The sequence below is a fragment of the Eutrema salsugineum genome, unplaced genomic scaffold (assembly GCF_000478725.1).
Source record: "Eutrema salsugineum unplaced genomic scaffold, Eutsalg1_0 scaffold_11, whole genome shotgun sequence".
In the NCBI taxonomy this organism is placed as follows: Eukaryota; Viridiplantae; Streptophyta; class Magnoliopsida; order Brassicales; family Brassicaceae; genus Eutrema; species Eutrema salsugineum.
The window spans coordinates 2103566-2121350 of record NW_006256901.1 but is presented as its reverse complement, the minus strand read 5'-3'; the positions used below and the strand labels follow the sequence as shown (position 1 = coordinate 2121350).

The window sequence follows — 17785 nt, the reverse complement described above, 5'->3', positions numbered from 1 at the left end:
AAATACCTCAACTCCTACATGTCAATACGACAGGCACAGCAATCAACAAATCATTACTCCGATCAAAACAAAACAAGATGCACAGTGGAGTGATAAGAGAACTCGATTTGCATAAAAACACATCTTTTTTCCATTGAATTCAGTTACACAATCAAAGCATAATTCCAACAATTCCACTTCCCATTTCATCCACCATAAACTAAGAACAAATCTTCTCCTTATCGAATTGCCAATGGCCATTTGTGTCCTATGTTTGGTACCTATTTCGTAAACCCTCATTTCTTGGCCTTAGAGAATCTAAGGCACCGATATTTCTCACCGCTCACAGTAATTTCAAGAGCTCCGTCTTGATTATCCTGGTTCGACGCTGTCCCCATTAGTACGCTCTTCTCCTTCTCCAGATTCTCTCTCTCCATCTTCAACCTCGCTTCCTGTCTAGCAATCTCCGTCTGGAAAATTCAGAAAATCAATATCCGAATTTCCCAAAAACAAAAACCCTAAAAATGAAAATTTCAGAAAACATACCTCACGGCGAGAAAGCTCAGCTTTCCAGGCGGCTTCTCGCTCAGCAACTTCGCGCTCGCGCTCTTCGATATAACTCTGCATCTCTCTCTCTTTCATGATTCGATCTTGTATATCAGCGTCAAGAGCTTGCTTAAGCTCCTCCACAAATTTATCCACCACTAATTTTATCCTCAGAGACATCGTTCATAAAATTCTTAAACCTATTCACAATAACTGCTTCTACACATAAATAACAAACTCTTCCTTTCCTAAACCGCTATCGCTTTTCCGTCTTTAAACTACGGCGGCGATTCACCGGTGGCGAGATTATGGTGGATTCCGATCCTTTCTCGTGGAGCTTTCGTGGAGCTTGCGTGAGACTGTGAGACCTGAGGGAGGGACAGAGACATTCACGACCTTTTGTTTAGTTTTTTTCTTTACTTCTAATCTTTCAAAGAGATGGGAAAATAAAATTCTGGAAATAATATGGGCTTAAATGTACGATTTGGGTTTTAAATGGGCTTTAAAATAACTATTTGGCCTTCTAGTGCGCCTTCGTAACTTCACACATAAGGCAGAGGATGTAAAAATTAGGGTTTGATCTCTTCATCTAGATTTGCATATACTGTACATGAATACAGTATACAGAAGAATCCCATTTTTTGTGATTTAAAAATAAGATTCCAAAGACATCATCTTTTCAATCAGCTTGCTAACTCTTGTAGTGCTAAATCCGATCTAAAATTTAAAAATAAAAAACCTGAGCTCATATCTCTCGTATGACTCTCTCTACTAACTATAGTGTGATCATGTATGGGTTTATGGCCCCCTTATTTCTTTTGGCACAACTACTACTTTCATTAGACCAACAAACGTTCATTACACCTGTTTATCTGCCTCATCTAAGTCATTTAACCACAATGGCACGATAGAATACAATCTAGGAACATGATTCATGAAAGAAAAAGCTTTGGGTTTATGGCCCCTTATTCCTTTTAATACATCACTATTACTAGATTCTATTATGTTCATCCGCACGCGAACTATTTTTAATTTATCAAATTTTGTAATATAATTTGTGTTTTATTTTATTTAGATATAATTTTTTAATAAATCATAAATATTTTTTTCTGTTTTTATATATTATTTGTTTCTATAAATTTATTATTTCTAGTATATATGCGATTAGAAAATCTTATGTTATTGGATCATTTATTTGTAAATGATTCTTAAAAGATTTTAAAGATTAGTGTTAAGATTACATGACTTTTAAAATATTCATATATTGAGTAATTTTAAAAAAAAAATCAAGAAGTTTTGAGTATGAATAAAAAGAAAATCAAAGATATATTGCAGAGATTATAAAATCTACACATGCACATAAAATCTTAAAAACTATATCAATTTTCAAATCTTGAAAGATTATAACACCTAAAGAATTAAATTTAAATCCATGATTGAAAACACTCTCTATAATAATCAATTCATTCATGTAAAAAAAACAATCAATTCATTATTATGATACTGATACTTTACATTTTTAGTATTCAATATATATTGATTAAGATATTGTGACTTTTCAATAAGTTCTTATGATAATCACGGTGTGTATTTATAACTAAATTTCTCGCTATTGATAGGATGTGAATATTTAATAGTTTTGGTTATAAATATTCAGAGTTATTGTAAAACCTATATAGATTTCAAAAATAAGATAAATGTGTAAATCTTGAGTGTTTGAAAAATAAATTTTTCTAATATTAATAGATTTTTGCTTCTTAAGATATTGTGATAGGTTTAGCCGTTTAGCTTGTATATATGAAAATATTTTTGTAAAGTACTAAAGAAAGTTGATGTAAATTTAAAATAAAAAGAAACACTTTATTTCACATAGAAAATTGTAAATTTAGAATCTTATATGCTAACTTAGAGAATATATCCACATGAGTTTGTAAATATAGATAAAGAAAAATATCTATATTTGAGCATTTGCATCCAGATTCGGCATCAGGAAACATCCAAATGTTAGTTTTAAAGTGTCCAAACGAACAACAATTGAGCATTTACATCTAGATGCAGCATCTGGATGCAAAAACAAACATGCCTAAATGTAAAAAAAAAAATTTAAAGCATTATTTTTTTTTAGTAACAAAAAAGCATTAAAACTTCTAAAATAAATACAGAAGACAAGGCACGTTGTTTTGGCCGAGAACTATGTATAAATATATGTGTTGATATTTCAATTTCTTTAAAAGGATTCTTAGTTATATTTCTAAAGCAGTTAAAGATTCAGTAAAATGGATCCTAGTCTGATGATTGAAAAAACATTAACAGATACAGATATTTGCTGGAAAGGTCGGTTACGATTACCAAAACTGATTATCAACAACATAGTAAAGAAAATGGGAGTTGTGATACCTCAAAATGGTATTCAAGTGGAAATCCAGGATTGTGACAAATCTAATTGGGTAAACTTTGGCCATAACAATACTATCGGAAATGGGTGGAACAATATGAGAAATGCTAGAGGTCTGAAAAGAGGCGATGTCATCAGATTATATTGGAAAGATACCAAATTCATTTTTTCTATGCCGAGTCTTCTTTTGTTTTTGTTTCTTTAAGATCTCTGTTATTAATTATTTATTTTCTTAACATATCTATCTACTTAGTTTTTTTGGGGGCTGAATATTGAAATTTTGGATGGGTTTTATGTGTATCATTTATATTTTTTCCGATATATATCATAACTAAAAAGCATATCAGTTTGCATTGTGAATTTGTGATCTAAATTATGAATATGTTAGCTTATATGATCTCAAAAGCCAACGTTTCGACCCAAAACAAAATATGACTCTAAAAGCCATATGCAAAACATGTTATTATGGTGTAGCTATATACGACATACTGAGAAACGTATATGTAGCTAGTTTTTTTTGGGGGTTCAAAATATTTGTAGAAAGTTAAATGCATAAATAGATGCTAAAATTTGTAATTGTATATATATAGTTCTATAAAAAAAGTTATATATGATTTTAAATGGTAACAGTGTATCATTTGAGGTGGAACATGTCAATCAGAGCGGAGAAAGCAGTTCTAATATGGTTTATGTGGATAAAACAAATCATACAATTTAAAGTTGAATGGTGAATATAATAAGTGTGGTATAAATATTATAATAAATATGGTATAGATGTTCTCTTGTTTCAATTTATTAAAAAATTCAAATATTTTGGATGACCGAAATTTTTTTTATAAAAAAAATAAATGTAAAATTAAGCTGCCTAACCTAAACACACCTCTAGCTAACAACAAAAAGGCGCCGATCTTTGTTTATTTGCAATACAAATCATTAATCCAAAGCGTCAAGAGAATCATAAATCCAGAAATCTTGATCAAGAGAACTATGAAACCTAAGAATGATTGGTCAAGAGGGTTGACAAGTAATCTTGATCAATGTAAAAAGTACAAATAACTCGTAACAATTTATTGTTTTCCTTACAAAGTGAGTGGGATGTGACAGGCTGGCGGTGGAAAGAACATTTGAGCAATCCAGATTTGTATATGGATTTTGTAGAACGTGTATTTGTAAAAAGAAAACCAGATAATTCACCATCTATTAATCATACAAACGAATTTCGAGAACCAAGACTCTAAAATAGAATAAACTTCAATTTGCATATGAGGCTTCAATGATGGACGTACGAAATTGAAAGATAAGCTACGAATATCTTTTTGTAGATAATACTTTTCAAATACCTTAACAAAGTTTATTAATTAGTACATGTCAATTAAATTTAACATCACATACAGAAAGGATAATGTAAATATGTAGTCAAAGATTCCTTGTAAGGAACTCTGGTGGATTTAAGCCACAAATGTCTTTATATAAGTTGTACCACAGTGAACTTTGTCGCTTCGTTCGGATCCCTAATTATATTTTAAACCCCTACCACATGGTTGTGTTTTCGTATTTTCCGTAATACAGCGTTGATAGACATGCTTCTTTGTCGTCCTGCCACCGAACCAACTCACCAAATCAATCAATTCATCTATATAAATTGTATAATCACTACCGTTGAGAGCACACACCAAGAGCGTGTTAGATATATAGTAACGTTTCTTTTGAAAAGAGTGAGATCTGGAGCCGCCTTTATCTCACATTTTTGGATAAATATGCAGACTTTTCCTAATGTAGTTGCATTTCTGAGCAGTTGCATTTCTGAGCAGTTGCATTTCTGAGCAGTTATCATACTTTCTGCTTCTCACCTTGCTTTCGTGCTTCTATTGGGCAACGCTGGAACACAGTCGACGCATATCCAGAGATAAAATCTACTGTGTCGGTGATAAAACATTCACAATAAAAGTGATAATTCTTGTGAGCATAGTGCATATCTTAATACACTTTAATATGATACTTGTATAAAACTGTTATGTACATAATATTGATATCAATTTTCAATTAATCTTGAAAGATTATAAAATCTAAAGAATTAGGTTTAAATTCATGATTGAATAACATGTAAAAAATCAATTCATTATTATGATAATAACACTTTTACATTTTCAGTAATTAATGTATTGATTATGATATTGTGACTTTTCAATAAATTCTTATAATAATCATGTTGTGTAATAATAACTAGATTTATTGTTATTAATATGTTAAATTTTTTTAAAAAAATTGGAGTTGTAGTAAAGAAACTATATAGATTTGAAAAATAAGATAAATGCATAATTTTAGAATGTTTGAAAAATAAATTTTTATAATTATATTTTATGCTTCTTTAGGACATAGTAATAGGTTTAGCTTGTATATATGAAAATATTTTTGTAAAGGACTAAAAAAAATTTTGATGTAAATATATACAGTTTGTAAAAATAAAAATAAACAATTGCTTTAACATAGAAAATTGTAATTTCAGAAAAATTTCATATGCTAACATAGAGAATATATCCATAGGAGTTACTAAATATAGACATTTTTTTAAGCATTATTATTATTATTTTTGAGCAACAAAAAAGCATTAATACTGTTAAAATAAACACAGCAGACAAGGAACTAATTTTAGCTGATAAATATGTATAAATCTGTATTGCATGTTCTGTTTACATTTTTAAGTTTGTGTACACATACAAAACCTATTATTCTATAAGATTTTGGTTTAAGTATTTAAAATATTTGACTATCTAACTAGATTTGATGGGAAGTCTTGAAACTATTGGCGAAGTCTACACCCAGTGTTTTTTAGATGGAGAAACAAAGCGAGTTCTGGAGTTTACCATTAAGGATGCAGAATAGTTTTTAGTTTATTTCTAGTATTGTAAGTTTTATTATTTCTAACTCTTATTTTTTATCAACTTAGGGATTATTCTTTCAAATACTTTGCATATGGTGACTTTGTTGTTAATATAAAAGAAAGATGTCAAGGATTCACAGGGCCCTTTGCTATTTGCGTTTTAAATCACTGGTCAGTTAAGAAGAATATCAGTATGTATATAGTTATGCTAAATCATTTTGTAAATTATTACTGATTTGGAGTAACTAGCAATTTCTCATTGGATATGTAATATATGTCTAGATGAACTAACTATCCATGAACATGAAAATACTGGCTTCTCTCGCTTTCTAATTGCTCCACCAATCGACCAAGTTTCAAAATTCCAGAACAAGTTAGTAAGCCTTAAAAAATTTTTGTTTCTATCTTAGAAAAAACACAAACTTTATATATATACATGATCAAATGAATCTTCATTTATATTTTGCAGGATTACCAAAAAGATGATGGATTTGTCTGCAACTCCAGGAATTTGCGCAATAATGACGACTAGAGATACATCAACATCTGTTGCGTTTTAAGTATTTTTAATTTCTAAGTTTATGGTGTGATTTTCAACTTTTCCATCTTCGTTAAAACTTATTTATAACTTACGGTATGCTTTGTGGAACCTTATGGATATTTGCTACTTAATGTACTACTTATTAAGAACCAATGTTTATTTTTGAAATTCTTTTTGTTTTCTGTTTTAGAAAATTGTTGTAGTTTAGATAATAGAAAACTATATTAGTTTATCTAATTGTTATAAAACAACATAGTTATGTAGAAAATGGAAGAGGGTTATAGAATAGAACCTGATTATTTTGCTTCTAATTTGTGTAGTATCGTCGCTAAACATAGCTGATTCTGTTTTCGAATAAAGTTTGTCTGAGATTATAATCGACATTAGAAATCTCTACAATCTATGAATCACCTGTAAGATACTAAAATCAAATAGATAGTTCAATTAAGTTAAGTAGATTCAACTAAAAACTATGATATAACCATCTGAATTCTGATTTGGAGTAATACAGATTCATCAGACGATTTTATATAATGAAACATTCGGAATATATTATTGAATATCATATATTTACCTCTGATAGCTTCTGCAAACATAACAATGATTCTCCAGAAAGCCAAATATTTGAGAAGACGATTATTCCTTTTTCGCATCGAGTAAATCTTCGATGTCATCGAAGTTTTCCTGTGTTTTTTATAATCTTTATGTTAAATTTAGCAAGATTATCTTGTATTCACATGAGACCTATTTAGTAATTACACACATATTTGTCTATTTTTATATCTGTTTGTATTTGTTGTATTACATAAATAATATACGAAGTTTTACTATTAACTTTAATAAACGAACATATTAATATTTGTTGCTTTCAATATTACACTTCAATGTATTTGGTAATCATTTATTATACTTAGCATCATCATATAGACAGTTATAAAATAAGATTGTTAATCGGTAAATTTCTTTCATTTTTGTTTATTTAGTAAAGGAAAACTATAAAAAACAAATAGAACTTCAAAACAAAACAACAAACATTTAGTTCACACATATAAAGTTCATATTGCTAATTTCATTCTGTTACTAAAATAAACATACACTTAAAATAAAATCCATTTTAAATACTACAAAATGCGCAACTAAATCAACTATTACTTACTAATCAACACATTATAATACTTTATAATTTCAGTGTAAATGATAATAATCACTCGTGCTGTGCACATACGAGTTATTGATACCTCAAAATGGTATTCAAGTAGAAACTATGTAGAATATGTATAAACATACGAGTTGATATTTTAATATTTTTAAAGCATTCCCAGGTATATTTCTAAAACAGTTAAAAGTTCAGTAAATAGATTCTAGTCTGATGATTAAAAAAAAAAAACATTAACAAATACCAAAGCCGTGCCTACGTTGTAGATTTTGAAACATTGGTCTACGGCCAAATTTTTTTTGAACATTATAGAAAAACTATTTATTTTTACCAAAAGATACATCATAGTTTCAAAAATATGTTTATACTTTTAAGTTTAAAAATAGATATTTTTCAAAATCCAACATAGTTTCTACAAATTTTTCATATAAAAAATAGTTAAAACAAAATTAGGATAAGATGTTAAATCTCTACCTAATAGTGTTTGTAAATTTTTCTCCTTTAATTTTTCATTTTTTTTTGAAAATTTGTTTAGGACCTCAATTAACATAAGCACAACTCTGACAAATACCTATCTTTGTTGGAACGGTCGGTTGTGATTACCAAAATCGATGGTCAACAACATAGTAAAGAAGACGGAAGTTATGATACCTCAAAATGGTATTCAAGTGAAAATTCAGGACAGTGACAAATTTATTTGGTAAATCTTGGCCTAAACAATACTATCGGAAATAGGTGGAACAATATCAGAAATGCAAAAAGTCTTAAAAGAGGTGATATCATCAGATTATATTGGAAAGTTACCAAGTTCATTTTCTCTATGTCCTGAGTTTTCTCTTATTTTTGCTCTTTAAAAGATCTCATTAGTTATCCATTTTTTTAATGTATATTTGTACTTAGTTTGTTTTTGAGGCTGAATAATAAAATTTTGGATGGGTTTTATGTGTGTCATATATATCATAAATAAAACAGTAGCATATCAATTTACATTGTGATCTAAATTATGGATACTTTAGTTTATATGACCCTAATTCCATATATAAGACATGTTATTATGGTGAAGCTATATGACATACTGAGAACTGTATTTGTAAAATATTAAATACATAAATATATGCTAAAATTTATAATTGTATATATATATATATATGGTTCTATAAAAAACTATATATGATTTGAAATGATAACAGTGTATCGTTCGAGGTGGAACAAGTGAATCAGAACGGAGAAAGCAGCTCTAATATGGTTCACGTGGAAAAATAAATCATTTTAAATAGCGTATGATGGACAAAACAAAAGTTGAATTGTGAATATAATATGGTATTAAATATTATAATCAATATGGTCAATATGGTATAAATGTTATCATATACTCCCTCCGTTTCACAAAGAGTGTCGTTCTGACATTCTTCACACAGATTAAGAAATAAGATAAAATGTCTTTTATACCCTTATTAATTTGCAGAAAATGACTCTTGGAATTATATTTATAACTAACATTCTGAATTTATTTTTGAGGTTAAAAATGGTATTTTATGTCAAAATTTACATTAGAATTCTAAAACGACATTCTTTTTGAAAAAAAAGTGTCAGAACGACATTTTTTGTGAAACGGAGAAAGTATTAAAACTTTCAAATATTTTAGATGGCCGATTTTTTTATATATAAATAAAATCGCATTGGTAGATTTACTTCATAATTGTTGTTTTCTTAACATTTTCAAGTTTAAAAACAAAATAAATGTAAAACCGGCCTAACCTAAACAAAGAAAAAGGTGCCGATCTTGGTTTCTTTTGGTGTCAGCTAGTGGTGTGCAATACAAATCATTAATCCAAAGCGTTCAGAGAATCATAAATCCAAAAACTCGTGATCAAGAGAATTATGAAACCTGAATTTTTAGGTTTTAAAAAAAAAGAGAATTATGAAACCTAGCTATGAACTCTTAACAATTTATTGTTCTCCAACAAAGTGAGTGGGGATGTGATAGGCTGACAGCGGTGGAAAAAACAATTATTGCATTAAAATCGGTATCACATTTTAAATGGGAGTGTAAACTAAGAGGAGTTTTTTTCTCTCTCTTCGTTATCTCATCTCTGTCCTTCACGAAGAGAGAACTTTTCTCTTCCGATTAACTTTTTTTTTGTAAATTTCTGATGTTAATCGGCTTTCTCTTCCATTCTTCGGATTAATAAATTTCCGATCTAGTTCGGACAATAATTTCTGGCTAAGACCGGATCTGCCTTCTATTTTCTCTCTTCCGGCGGTACTTCTTCTCATCGGAATTTGCTGTTTTTCTTTTAAAATTTTGTTTCAAGATTTCTCTCTCTCAGAGTAATTTCTTCGCTGTTCATCCTCATGCTCATCACTCAGAGCAACGACGGACACCAGATCAAACCAATACATTGGGTCTGACCAGCGGCGGAGCTTTCCTGAAGAAAAAATTATTTGAAGCAGTTTTAGAAGAGATCTTTATCTCTTTTGCGGCTTTCTATTCGATGAGTTTATCTGGGACAAGCAGTTTAACAGAAGATAAACTCCAAGATGCATAATCTCTTGCTGTGGAAGTCGACGTTGCCGGTAGTGAAGCTTGGTCGTGAGATGGCGTTGTAGTTTTAGAAGAGATCTTTATCTCTTTTGCGGCTTTCTATTCGATGATTTTATCTGGGACAAGCAGTTTAACAGAAGATAAACTCCAAGATGCATACTCTCTTGCTGTGGAAGTCGACGTTGCCGGTAGTGAAGCTTGGTCGTGAGATGGCGTTGTAGTGGCCGGCGGCGAAGAGTGACGATGGAAGCAGCTATGAATTGCAGACGAGCTTAATGAACAACACGTGTTTTTTATCTGCTTAATCTGATTACACGTATATGAGTACGTGTATTTGTTAAGTGTATGTTTTATGGGTTCGTTTTCTTGTTGGACCTCAAACATGTATCTTGTGGTTGTGGTCCTATGGGCTTAAATGAAAATGTCAATAAAAAAAAAAAAATTGGGAGTGCTATTGGGCCTAGAGTGGGCTTGCATAACTTTACACGTGTGGCAAATAAGTTTGGGATTACGCATGTTAAAATTAGGGTTTTATGCTTGGTTCTTCAACCCCTAGTGAAATAGATTACTGCAGAGAGAGCTGGCTTGTTTAGCCGCGGAGGACTCGGAACGCATTCTCTGCAAACATGGTTCGTCATTTATTTCTCTCTCTCTTAGCCTCGTACTCACAATCGATTGGTCCATGTGTTCATTTTGTTCAGATAGTTTGCCTCCAATCCGTGAATTCGCTCTGTGTGGAACGATAATCTGTATCTTCTTTCTGGGTAGAATCGCTGTGCCAATTTAGATAGTTTGCTGATGTAGTTCTGGGTTCTTGTTAGTGTTTCTAAATTTAATTGCTTTTTCAGCTTCAGAGTGTTAGTAATATGATTTTGGGATCGATTTAAGTACTGGCCTCGTTGAGATCTTAAAAAATAGGGTTCGATTATCCAGATACCACTTGAGGTCTTGAATGATGTTACTTTGGCTAAACTTTGTGGACTGTGGGAAAATGGGACTTTAAGTGATTGAGCTTTTATGAAGATACTGTGTTTTGATTTTTGTGTTTATCCTTTTTCGTTTCTGCAGGCGAGAGGTTTGAAGAAGCATCTGAAGAGGCTTAATGCCCCTAAGCATTGGATGCTTGACAAACTTGGTGGTGCCTTTGTAAGTCACTTATTCGATTGAATCTTATTAGTTTAGTTTTCATTATTCGATCGGTGCTTATAATGATTGTTTTTCCGCGCAGGCCCCCAAACCGTCTTCTGGTCCACACAAGTCTAGGGAGTGCTTACCCCTTGTCCTTATCATCAGAAACAGGTTGAAGTATGCTCTGACATATAGAGAAGTGATTTCGATCTTGATGCAAAGGCATATTCAAGTTGATGGGAAAGTGAGGACTGACAAGACCTACCCTGCTGGTTTCATGGGTGAGTCTTGCTATATTTGTTTGTTTGTGCTTCTTGACCTTTTATTTCTGCTTCTATGATTTGAGTGATTTTGACTTGAAAATGCTTTGTTATATGCAGATGTTGTGTCTATCCCAAAAACGAATGAAAACTTCCGTCTTTTGTATGATACCAAGGGACGCTTCCGTCTTCACTCCATCAGGGACGAGGAAGCAAAGGTTTGTTCTCCTAAATCCCTTTTTAAGTGCCAGATGCTGAATCAGTCGAACAGAGTCAAGTCTGTATGTAATGTTCTAGCCTTGTATTCAGAGCTCTCATAAATTTCCATGTTTGATTACCTGTTTGTTACATGTTCCAACAAGTATCTTCGTTTGTTGTTGTGCAGTTCAAGCTATGCAAGGTGAGATCTATCCAGTTTGGTCAGAAGGGCATTCCCTACCTGAACACATATGATGGTCGCACCATCCGTTACCCCGACCCGCTCATCAAGCCGAACGACACAATCAAGCTGGACCTCGAGGAGAACAAGATTGTGGAGTTTATCAAGTTTGATGTGGGCAACGTAGTGATGGTGACTGGAGGAAGAAACAGAGGGCGTGTTGGTGTGATAAAGAACCGTGAGAAGCACAAGGGAAGCTTTGAAACCATCCACATTCAAGACTCAACAGGGCATGAGTTTGCTACAAGGCTGGGGAACGTTTTCACAATTGGTAAAGGAACAAAGCCATGGGTTTCTCTTCCCAAAGGAAAAGGTATCAAGCTGACCATCATTGAGGAAGCCAGGAAGAGACTTTCTGCTCAACAAGCTGCTTAAAACTATACACTCATTCCCCAGTTGTCAGAACAAATTAAAGCCTTTTCTTTTTATGCCTGTTAGAGTTTACCTGTCTTTTGGGATCACTATGAACTATTTTTTGGATCTTTTGTGCTATCAATTATGACTTGGAACTTCGACTTGGTTTCTTCTGATAGTTATTGAATTGCCTTTTGGTATTTAGAGGCCTTGTTATGAATATACTAGGGATAGATATACATACTAGGGAAGTCCCGTTGCTCATCTTTTAGGTCTCTGTCAAATTTGCTTAGCTCGTTAACTCATTAGCACTCGCAGCCCATTATTCTAAAACCAAATCGCCGAAACATCACTTTTTATTTTCTCATAATCAACACTTGCCTACCGCAATGTGTCTGACAAAAGGCGGGACAGTCCCAGCTCCCAGGGACTCACTGGCAGAATATAGCCGATAGTTAGAAGAAGAATTAAGCATTCAGAAATTAGAATGATGCAATTTTGTGAAGTCCCTTAAAATAAAAGTTGGGATGTTTCCAATGATACTGTGATACAACTCTTTTTCTCTCTATTCACGGTTTAATGAATGAATATAACGTAAAGGTACGTATCACAAAATCTAGTTATGATGACATAATGCGTTTACTTGTTTACTTAAGATATTATATGACTTCATTGGTTTTCTTGGTGACCACGTTACCAATTCTTTCTTGGGGTTTTTTTTTGTGTTTAGTCAAGATGCAAGATATCATGACGAAGTTGGTAGAGAAGGTCAATGGCGAGCACTTGAAGGTTGTATATTTCAAGAACAAAATAAACAGAAATCTGGAGATCTGAATAAAATAAAATAAAACAAACATTTTGTTTCCTCTTCGGTTTACATATCAAATAAGTAGATTGCAAATAATATCTTCATTCTCATAAATGAATGTTCAAGAAAGTCCATTCATACATTGATTTTGTAGCCCGGTGCACGAAAGACGGACAAGATGGCATGCATAGTCACACTTCGACAAAAGTGTCTTGGAGTGATCATGGTTTTAATATTCTTGTTGGTAATTAGTTCACGTGAATGTAGAGTGTTATTTTCGAATCATCATCATATGCTCAAAGATTCTTCTCCTTGGTCAAACCAATAAAAAATAAAAAATCCCACAAAATAAGAAGAAGACAAAACCAAAATCGACACTGAAATCAATGTAGAAACAGGTGCCTTGAAAATGAACTACACCCAGATGCATCAAGCATTCAAGCCATATCCAACGTGTATCCAAAACAATTTCTTGAAGTAAAATATCAAAATAAATCATAAGCAATGCAGATTTTTTTTTTTAAAAAATATGAATGCATTAATGTTAGTACCAAGGTATGAGGTGGTGCACAAAGGAATCATTAACCCAGAAACAATAGAGTGTGAAAAGTAGCTGATGTGGCATGATATGAGTGGAGCTAAAGGAGTCATCAAATTAAAATTATATTGGGGGATCTCAAATCTAAGAAATAAAAAGATATTTGAGGATATCACAAAGTGGAAAAGGAAGATTTTCAATGTGAGAAGTTTGAGAATATATAAAGCTTGTAACACCAAAATTTTAGGTTAGTCATCGAAATTGAGAACGGTAGAACAAGAATGTTCAGATCTTTAATAGATTACAAATTGGTCAATGACAAATCAAGTGGTTACGCAGATTACAAATTGGTCAATAACAAATCAAATGGTTACACAGATTACAAATTGGTTGCTACGTAGATTACAAATTGGTCAATGACAAATTCAGTGGTGATGTTACATAATTCTGATTAAACAACTTGTAAGAAGTAGGTTTAAGAGATTTTCAAATAAAGAATTTGCAAAAAATTTTATATTATTTTTTATATCTTGTGTTCTTTGTTACAATGAATAACTTTCAAAGAAAAAACTACTAGAACTTCTTTAGTTAAATAAAAAACAATTACTTTATTAACACACCAAATAACAAATTTGTTATCTTATCATTATGTTTTGATATAATATGATCTGTACATGTTATGCACATAAATTTGTGAACATACACATCTTTTGAAGTTGTTTAAGAAGAAATGCATACATTTAGTGATATGCATTGATATTCATACAATAAAATTCAAAATCCAAAATTTTTGGGCACTGATATGCAGCGTACTCACTACAAGAAACTCGCTGTGTAACGTCAGTAAATTAACGCTATTTCCTAAATCGACTTTAACATTTTTCAAAGGAAGGATTTTAACGTCGTTAAACAAAACGACTTTAACATGTGACGTTAAGCTTAACATTTTCGGCGCAAAAAACAAATAGAAAAAGGCTTTCTCTTCTCTTCTCCATTTTTTCCCTTTCTCTTCTCCATTTCTTCCCCGACGAAACCATTCGACTCTGGGCCTCCAAATCGGCTCACCGTCGCATCTTCACCGATTCTCACCACTTCCGGTCAAAGAGACGTCCGCCGGAGCTATATTGAAGGTAAGCGATTTCATCTATCAGTCCTGTCTCGTCGATTTGTTATCTTATCTCCCTCTAAATGAATTTGATGGTTTGTGGTTTGAGTGAATTGAACTCAAAATCGAATTCCTTTGAGTTCTGATATCTCTCCTTGATGTATTGCATCCGAATTTGTTTGTGGTTGCTCTTGCATGTCTCTTTTGAAATCGTTTTTATCTTGTTTGATCGATTAGGGATTTTTTAACAAATTGTGGAAGATCTCTTGTTTCATCGATTTGGGTTTATTCCTTTGCTTCAATTTAGGGCTTTGGTTAATCCACTGATAGATTTCGAATATAGTTTAGTTTAGTTGTGGAATTGGCTGTGATGAATGCTTAGTTTAGTTGTGGAATATAGTTTAGTTATAATCAATGGCTTAGTTGTGATGAATGCAAGCTCATTGGAAGGTTTAAAGAACAAGCTCATTGCCAACTTGATGTCCTGAAGAAGCTTGAAGTCATTTAAAGAACAAGCTCATTGCTGTGTTCTCGGTTAGGAAGGTTTTTGCTGTGTAAGCTGTGTAATCGGTTAGGTTGGTTTTTGGTGTGTAAGCTGTGTAATCGGTTAGGTTGGTTTTTGGTGTGTAAGCTGTGTAATCATTAGGTTGGTAGTTGCTGTGTCATCGTTTGTTCTTGTTTTATGATTGCTTAAGCTATTTCCCTGATGTTCTAAGTCTGCTTAATGTAATATATTTTGTTTAATGAAAAGATTATGTCTCATATACTATCTTCTTGTGTTATTGTGTTCTCGTATAATGAAAAGGTCCATCTCTCAACTCTGTTGTTGTGTTATTATGCAGGCTGATCTCTTCTACAATGGAAGGAAGGAAAGTGATTGTTTGCGGACTCCCTGCAAAAGGACTCAGACCAGTGGTCCGCCAACATGCACGAGAAGAAGTAGATGACGTGAATTTCGCTGAAGATGTGGAGGAGATTACACGAAAAGAAGCATATGATGACGTGAAGGAGATCACACGAGCAGAGTTTAGGAGATCTTTAGGGAGCAGTCTTCTGCGCATTGAGGAAGACGAAGACGACATCGAACCTGGGTACCGTGAAGCCATAAAAAGGATGATAAAGGAGGAGAGAAAGCTTGCACTACAGAGACGTGGGGTTCAAGAAAGAGGAGATTCATCCCGTGGAAAGGGTCGTCTAGAAGAGAAGAAGCATATGTAATTTGGGGTTTTTTTGGGGTTGGGTTTAGTTTTGGTTTGAGATCACCAAACTTCTTAAAACTTTGGGTTGGTTTGGGGTTGGGTTTGGTTTTGGATTGAGATCACCAATCTCCTTAAAACTTTGAGTTTGTTCAAACAATTTCCTTTGTACACATTTTAGTCGGCACAAAGAAACAAATTTAAATCTCATTTCAATTTTAAATCAAAATATAGTGTATTACTGGATCTCAAGGCAAGCGTCTGAACTATGTGTCCAACGCTTTTAAAGCCCATTTCAATTTTAAATCCAAATCCATGAATCAATTTTCTTTCAACACCAAAATTATTCTCTTCTCCTTTGATGCGTGCTCGTGTCAACTACGTGAGGGAACAAGTTTTACCCTTAACAAAATAAATGAAAGCCGCAAGGTCACAACTAATCAGTTGTAGTATTTAGGGATCGAATCCACAGAGATTTGTGTGCCTGGTATTCTTCTACGGTTTTTAACTTTATGTCTAGACTAAATTAGTTTTAAAGGTTGGTTGTTTTTCTCGAATTAAACTAAAGCAAAAGAAAGCAAATAAATCTATCCTAAAGAGCAAGTAAAGAAAATCGAATGAAATGCAAATGAAATAAGTAAAATATCGAACTAAACAAAAATAAGACAAGTAAAATATCGCATGAAAGGTAAATAAAGCAAGTAAATAATGAACTAAGGAAATTGAAATGCAGGTCTAAGAAAACAAGTAAAAATCGATGGAATTGTAAACTATGGCTAAAAACGCTGAGCTTTTGGGAACTCTAAGGGATCATAATCGGTTTTAACACTCAGGTAGATAGATTGGGATTGACAGATAACGATATATGGGTTCTAGAGCTAGAGTACGGCGGTATGACTACGTCACTGTCGTGATCATAACCAACTGTTTCTCGCAACCCTGACCAGTAGGTTTCCACTCTGGCCCTGGAAGGGAGAGAACGCAAGAGCTGCACAAGACTCGTCAATACTCACGATCTCGCCGCAGGTAGGTTTCTACTCCTACGGAAAAATCGCCTGTTTCATTCTAGGGCTGATACTTAATGAAAACTTTCGCAACACTAACTATCTAGATCAGATACTAGGTGATCAATCAAGCATACATGCAATAAGAACAAGAATATACAGAGAACAGGTCGAAATCCCAGATCTATAAACCTAGATGTCTTAATCGATTATGAGAGCCCCTTTCGGGAACCCTAAGCCCAACTCGGGATCTACTCAGACATGGCTGAGTTCGACATCATAATTGGTTTTAATAAAAGTAATGAAAAACAGTAAAGAAAAGAGATAAAGAAAGCTTCTCTATTGAAGAACTCGGACTTGAACAATCTTCTACAAAAATCTCATAAAAACGGCTAAAGGAAAAGGGTTTCTGTAAAGTATCAAGGGTTCTCTCTAAAAACGACCTAAATGACATGTATTTATAGTCTCCAATACTCCATGGTCTCTAGGGTTCCGGAATTGAGGCTGAGAATGACTTTGGGCTTCAGATAAGTGGGCTTTAAGTCGGAGGTTGATTGCCACGGTCGGGAGTGTTGTGACCGCGGCAATTGGCTTGTTGGCCGCAGTCGGGAAGCTTCTGACCGCGGCAAATAGCTTGTTGGCCGCGGTCGGGTGAGTTGCTGACCGACTTCGAATGGCTCCGGGGCTAATGAAATATCTTGAGATCCAACCATTGGAATGTCTCCAAACCAAGTGCATTTGAAAGCTGGTTGATTCTTCTATAAGTTGTCCAATTTTGAGGGTGATCAGACGGTGAGAAGGTCTTCGTCTCTCCATGAGAGTTCTGACGGTCTGCATTTATCCAAAAGAGTCTTTTTGTTCCATTTTGTGCCTCTTTATCCCAAATTACCTGAAAAGTCTTTTAAAATCC

General features: G+C 33.0%; 3 protein-coding genes across 3 annotated transcripts; 2 read left to right on the top strand and 1 right to left on the bottom strand.

The window, feature by feature from the left end:
• Nucleotides 1-93: 93 nt before the first annotated feature.
• On the bottom strand, nt 94-949 carry LOC18026331. The gene is made up of 2 exons (XM_006409261.2): nt 526-949; nt 94-449 (listed from the first exon to the last, which is right to left on the bottom strand). Exons 1-2 carry the CDS (start codon nt 703-705, stop codon nt 276-278), a joined length of 354 nt encoding a protein of 117 aa, XP_006409324.1. The 5' UTR covers nt 706-949; the 3' UTR covers nt 94-275.
• Nucleotides 950-2801: 1852 nt separating this feature from the next.
• LOC18026330 (B3 domain-containing protein At1g08985) lies at nt 2802-3125 on the top strand. Its single transcript, XM_006409260.1, has one exon. The coding sequence runs from the start codon at nt 2802-2804 to the stop codon at nt 3123-3125; it is 324 nt and encodes a 107-aa protein (XP_006409323.1).
• Nucleotides 3126-10553: 7428 nt separating this feature from the next.
• On the top strand, nt 10554-12392 carry LOC18026329 (40S ribosomal protein S4-1). Its single transcript, XM_006409259.2, has 5 exons — nt 10554-10672; nt 11112-11189; nt 11272-11452; nt 11552-11649; nt 11817-12392. The coding sequence occupies exons 1-5, from the start codon at nt 10670-10672 to the stop codon at nt 12243-12245; spliced, it is 789 nt and encodes a 262-aa protein (XP_006409322.1). The 5' UTR covers nt 10554-10669; the 3' UTR covers nt 12246-12392.
• The last annotated feature ends 5393 nt before the right edge of the window (nt 12393-17785 follow it).

Bases quoted from the DNA above. Each gene is read 5' to 3' on its own strand.
- LOC18026331 (XM_006409261.2), bottom strand. From the start codon at position 705: ATGTCTCTGAGGATAAAATTAGTGGTGGATAAATTTGTGGAGGAGCTT. The intron at 450-525 runs GTATGTTTTCTG...TGAATTTTCCAG, and splicing joins CTGAGCTTTCTCGCCGTGAG to ACGGAGATTGCTAGACAGGA.
- LOC18026330 (XM_006409260.1), top strand. From the start codon at position 2,802: ATGGATCCTAGTCTGATGATTGAAAAAACATTAACAGATACAGATATT.
- LOC18026329 (XM_006409259.2), top strand. The intron at 11,453-11,551 runs GTGAGTCTTGCT...TGTTATATGCAG, and splicing joins CTACCCTGCTGGTTTCATGG to ATGTTGTGTCTATCCCAAAA. The intron at 11,650-11,816 runs GTTTGTTCTCCT...GTTGTTGTGCAG, and splicing joins TCAGGGACGAGGAAGCAAAG to TTCAAGCTATGCAAGGTGAG.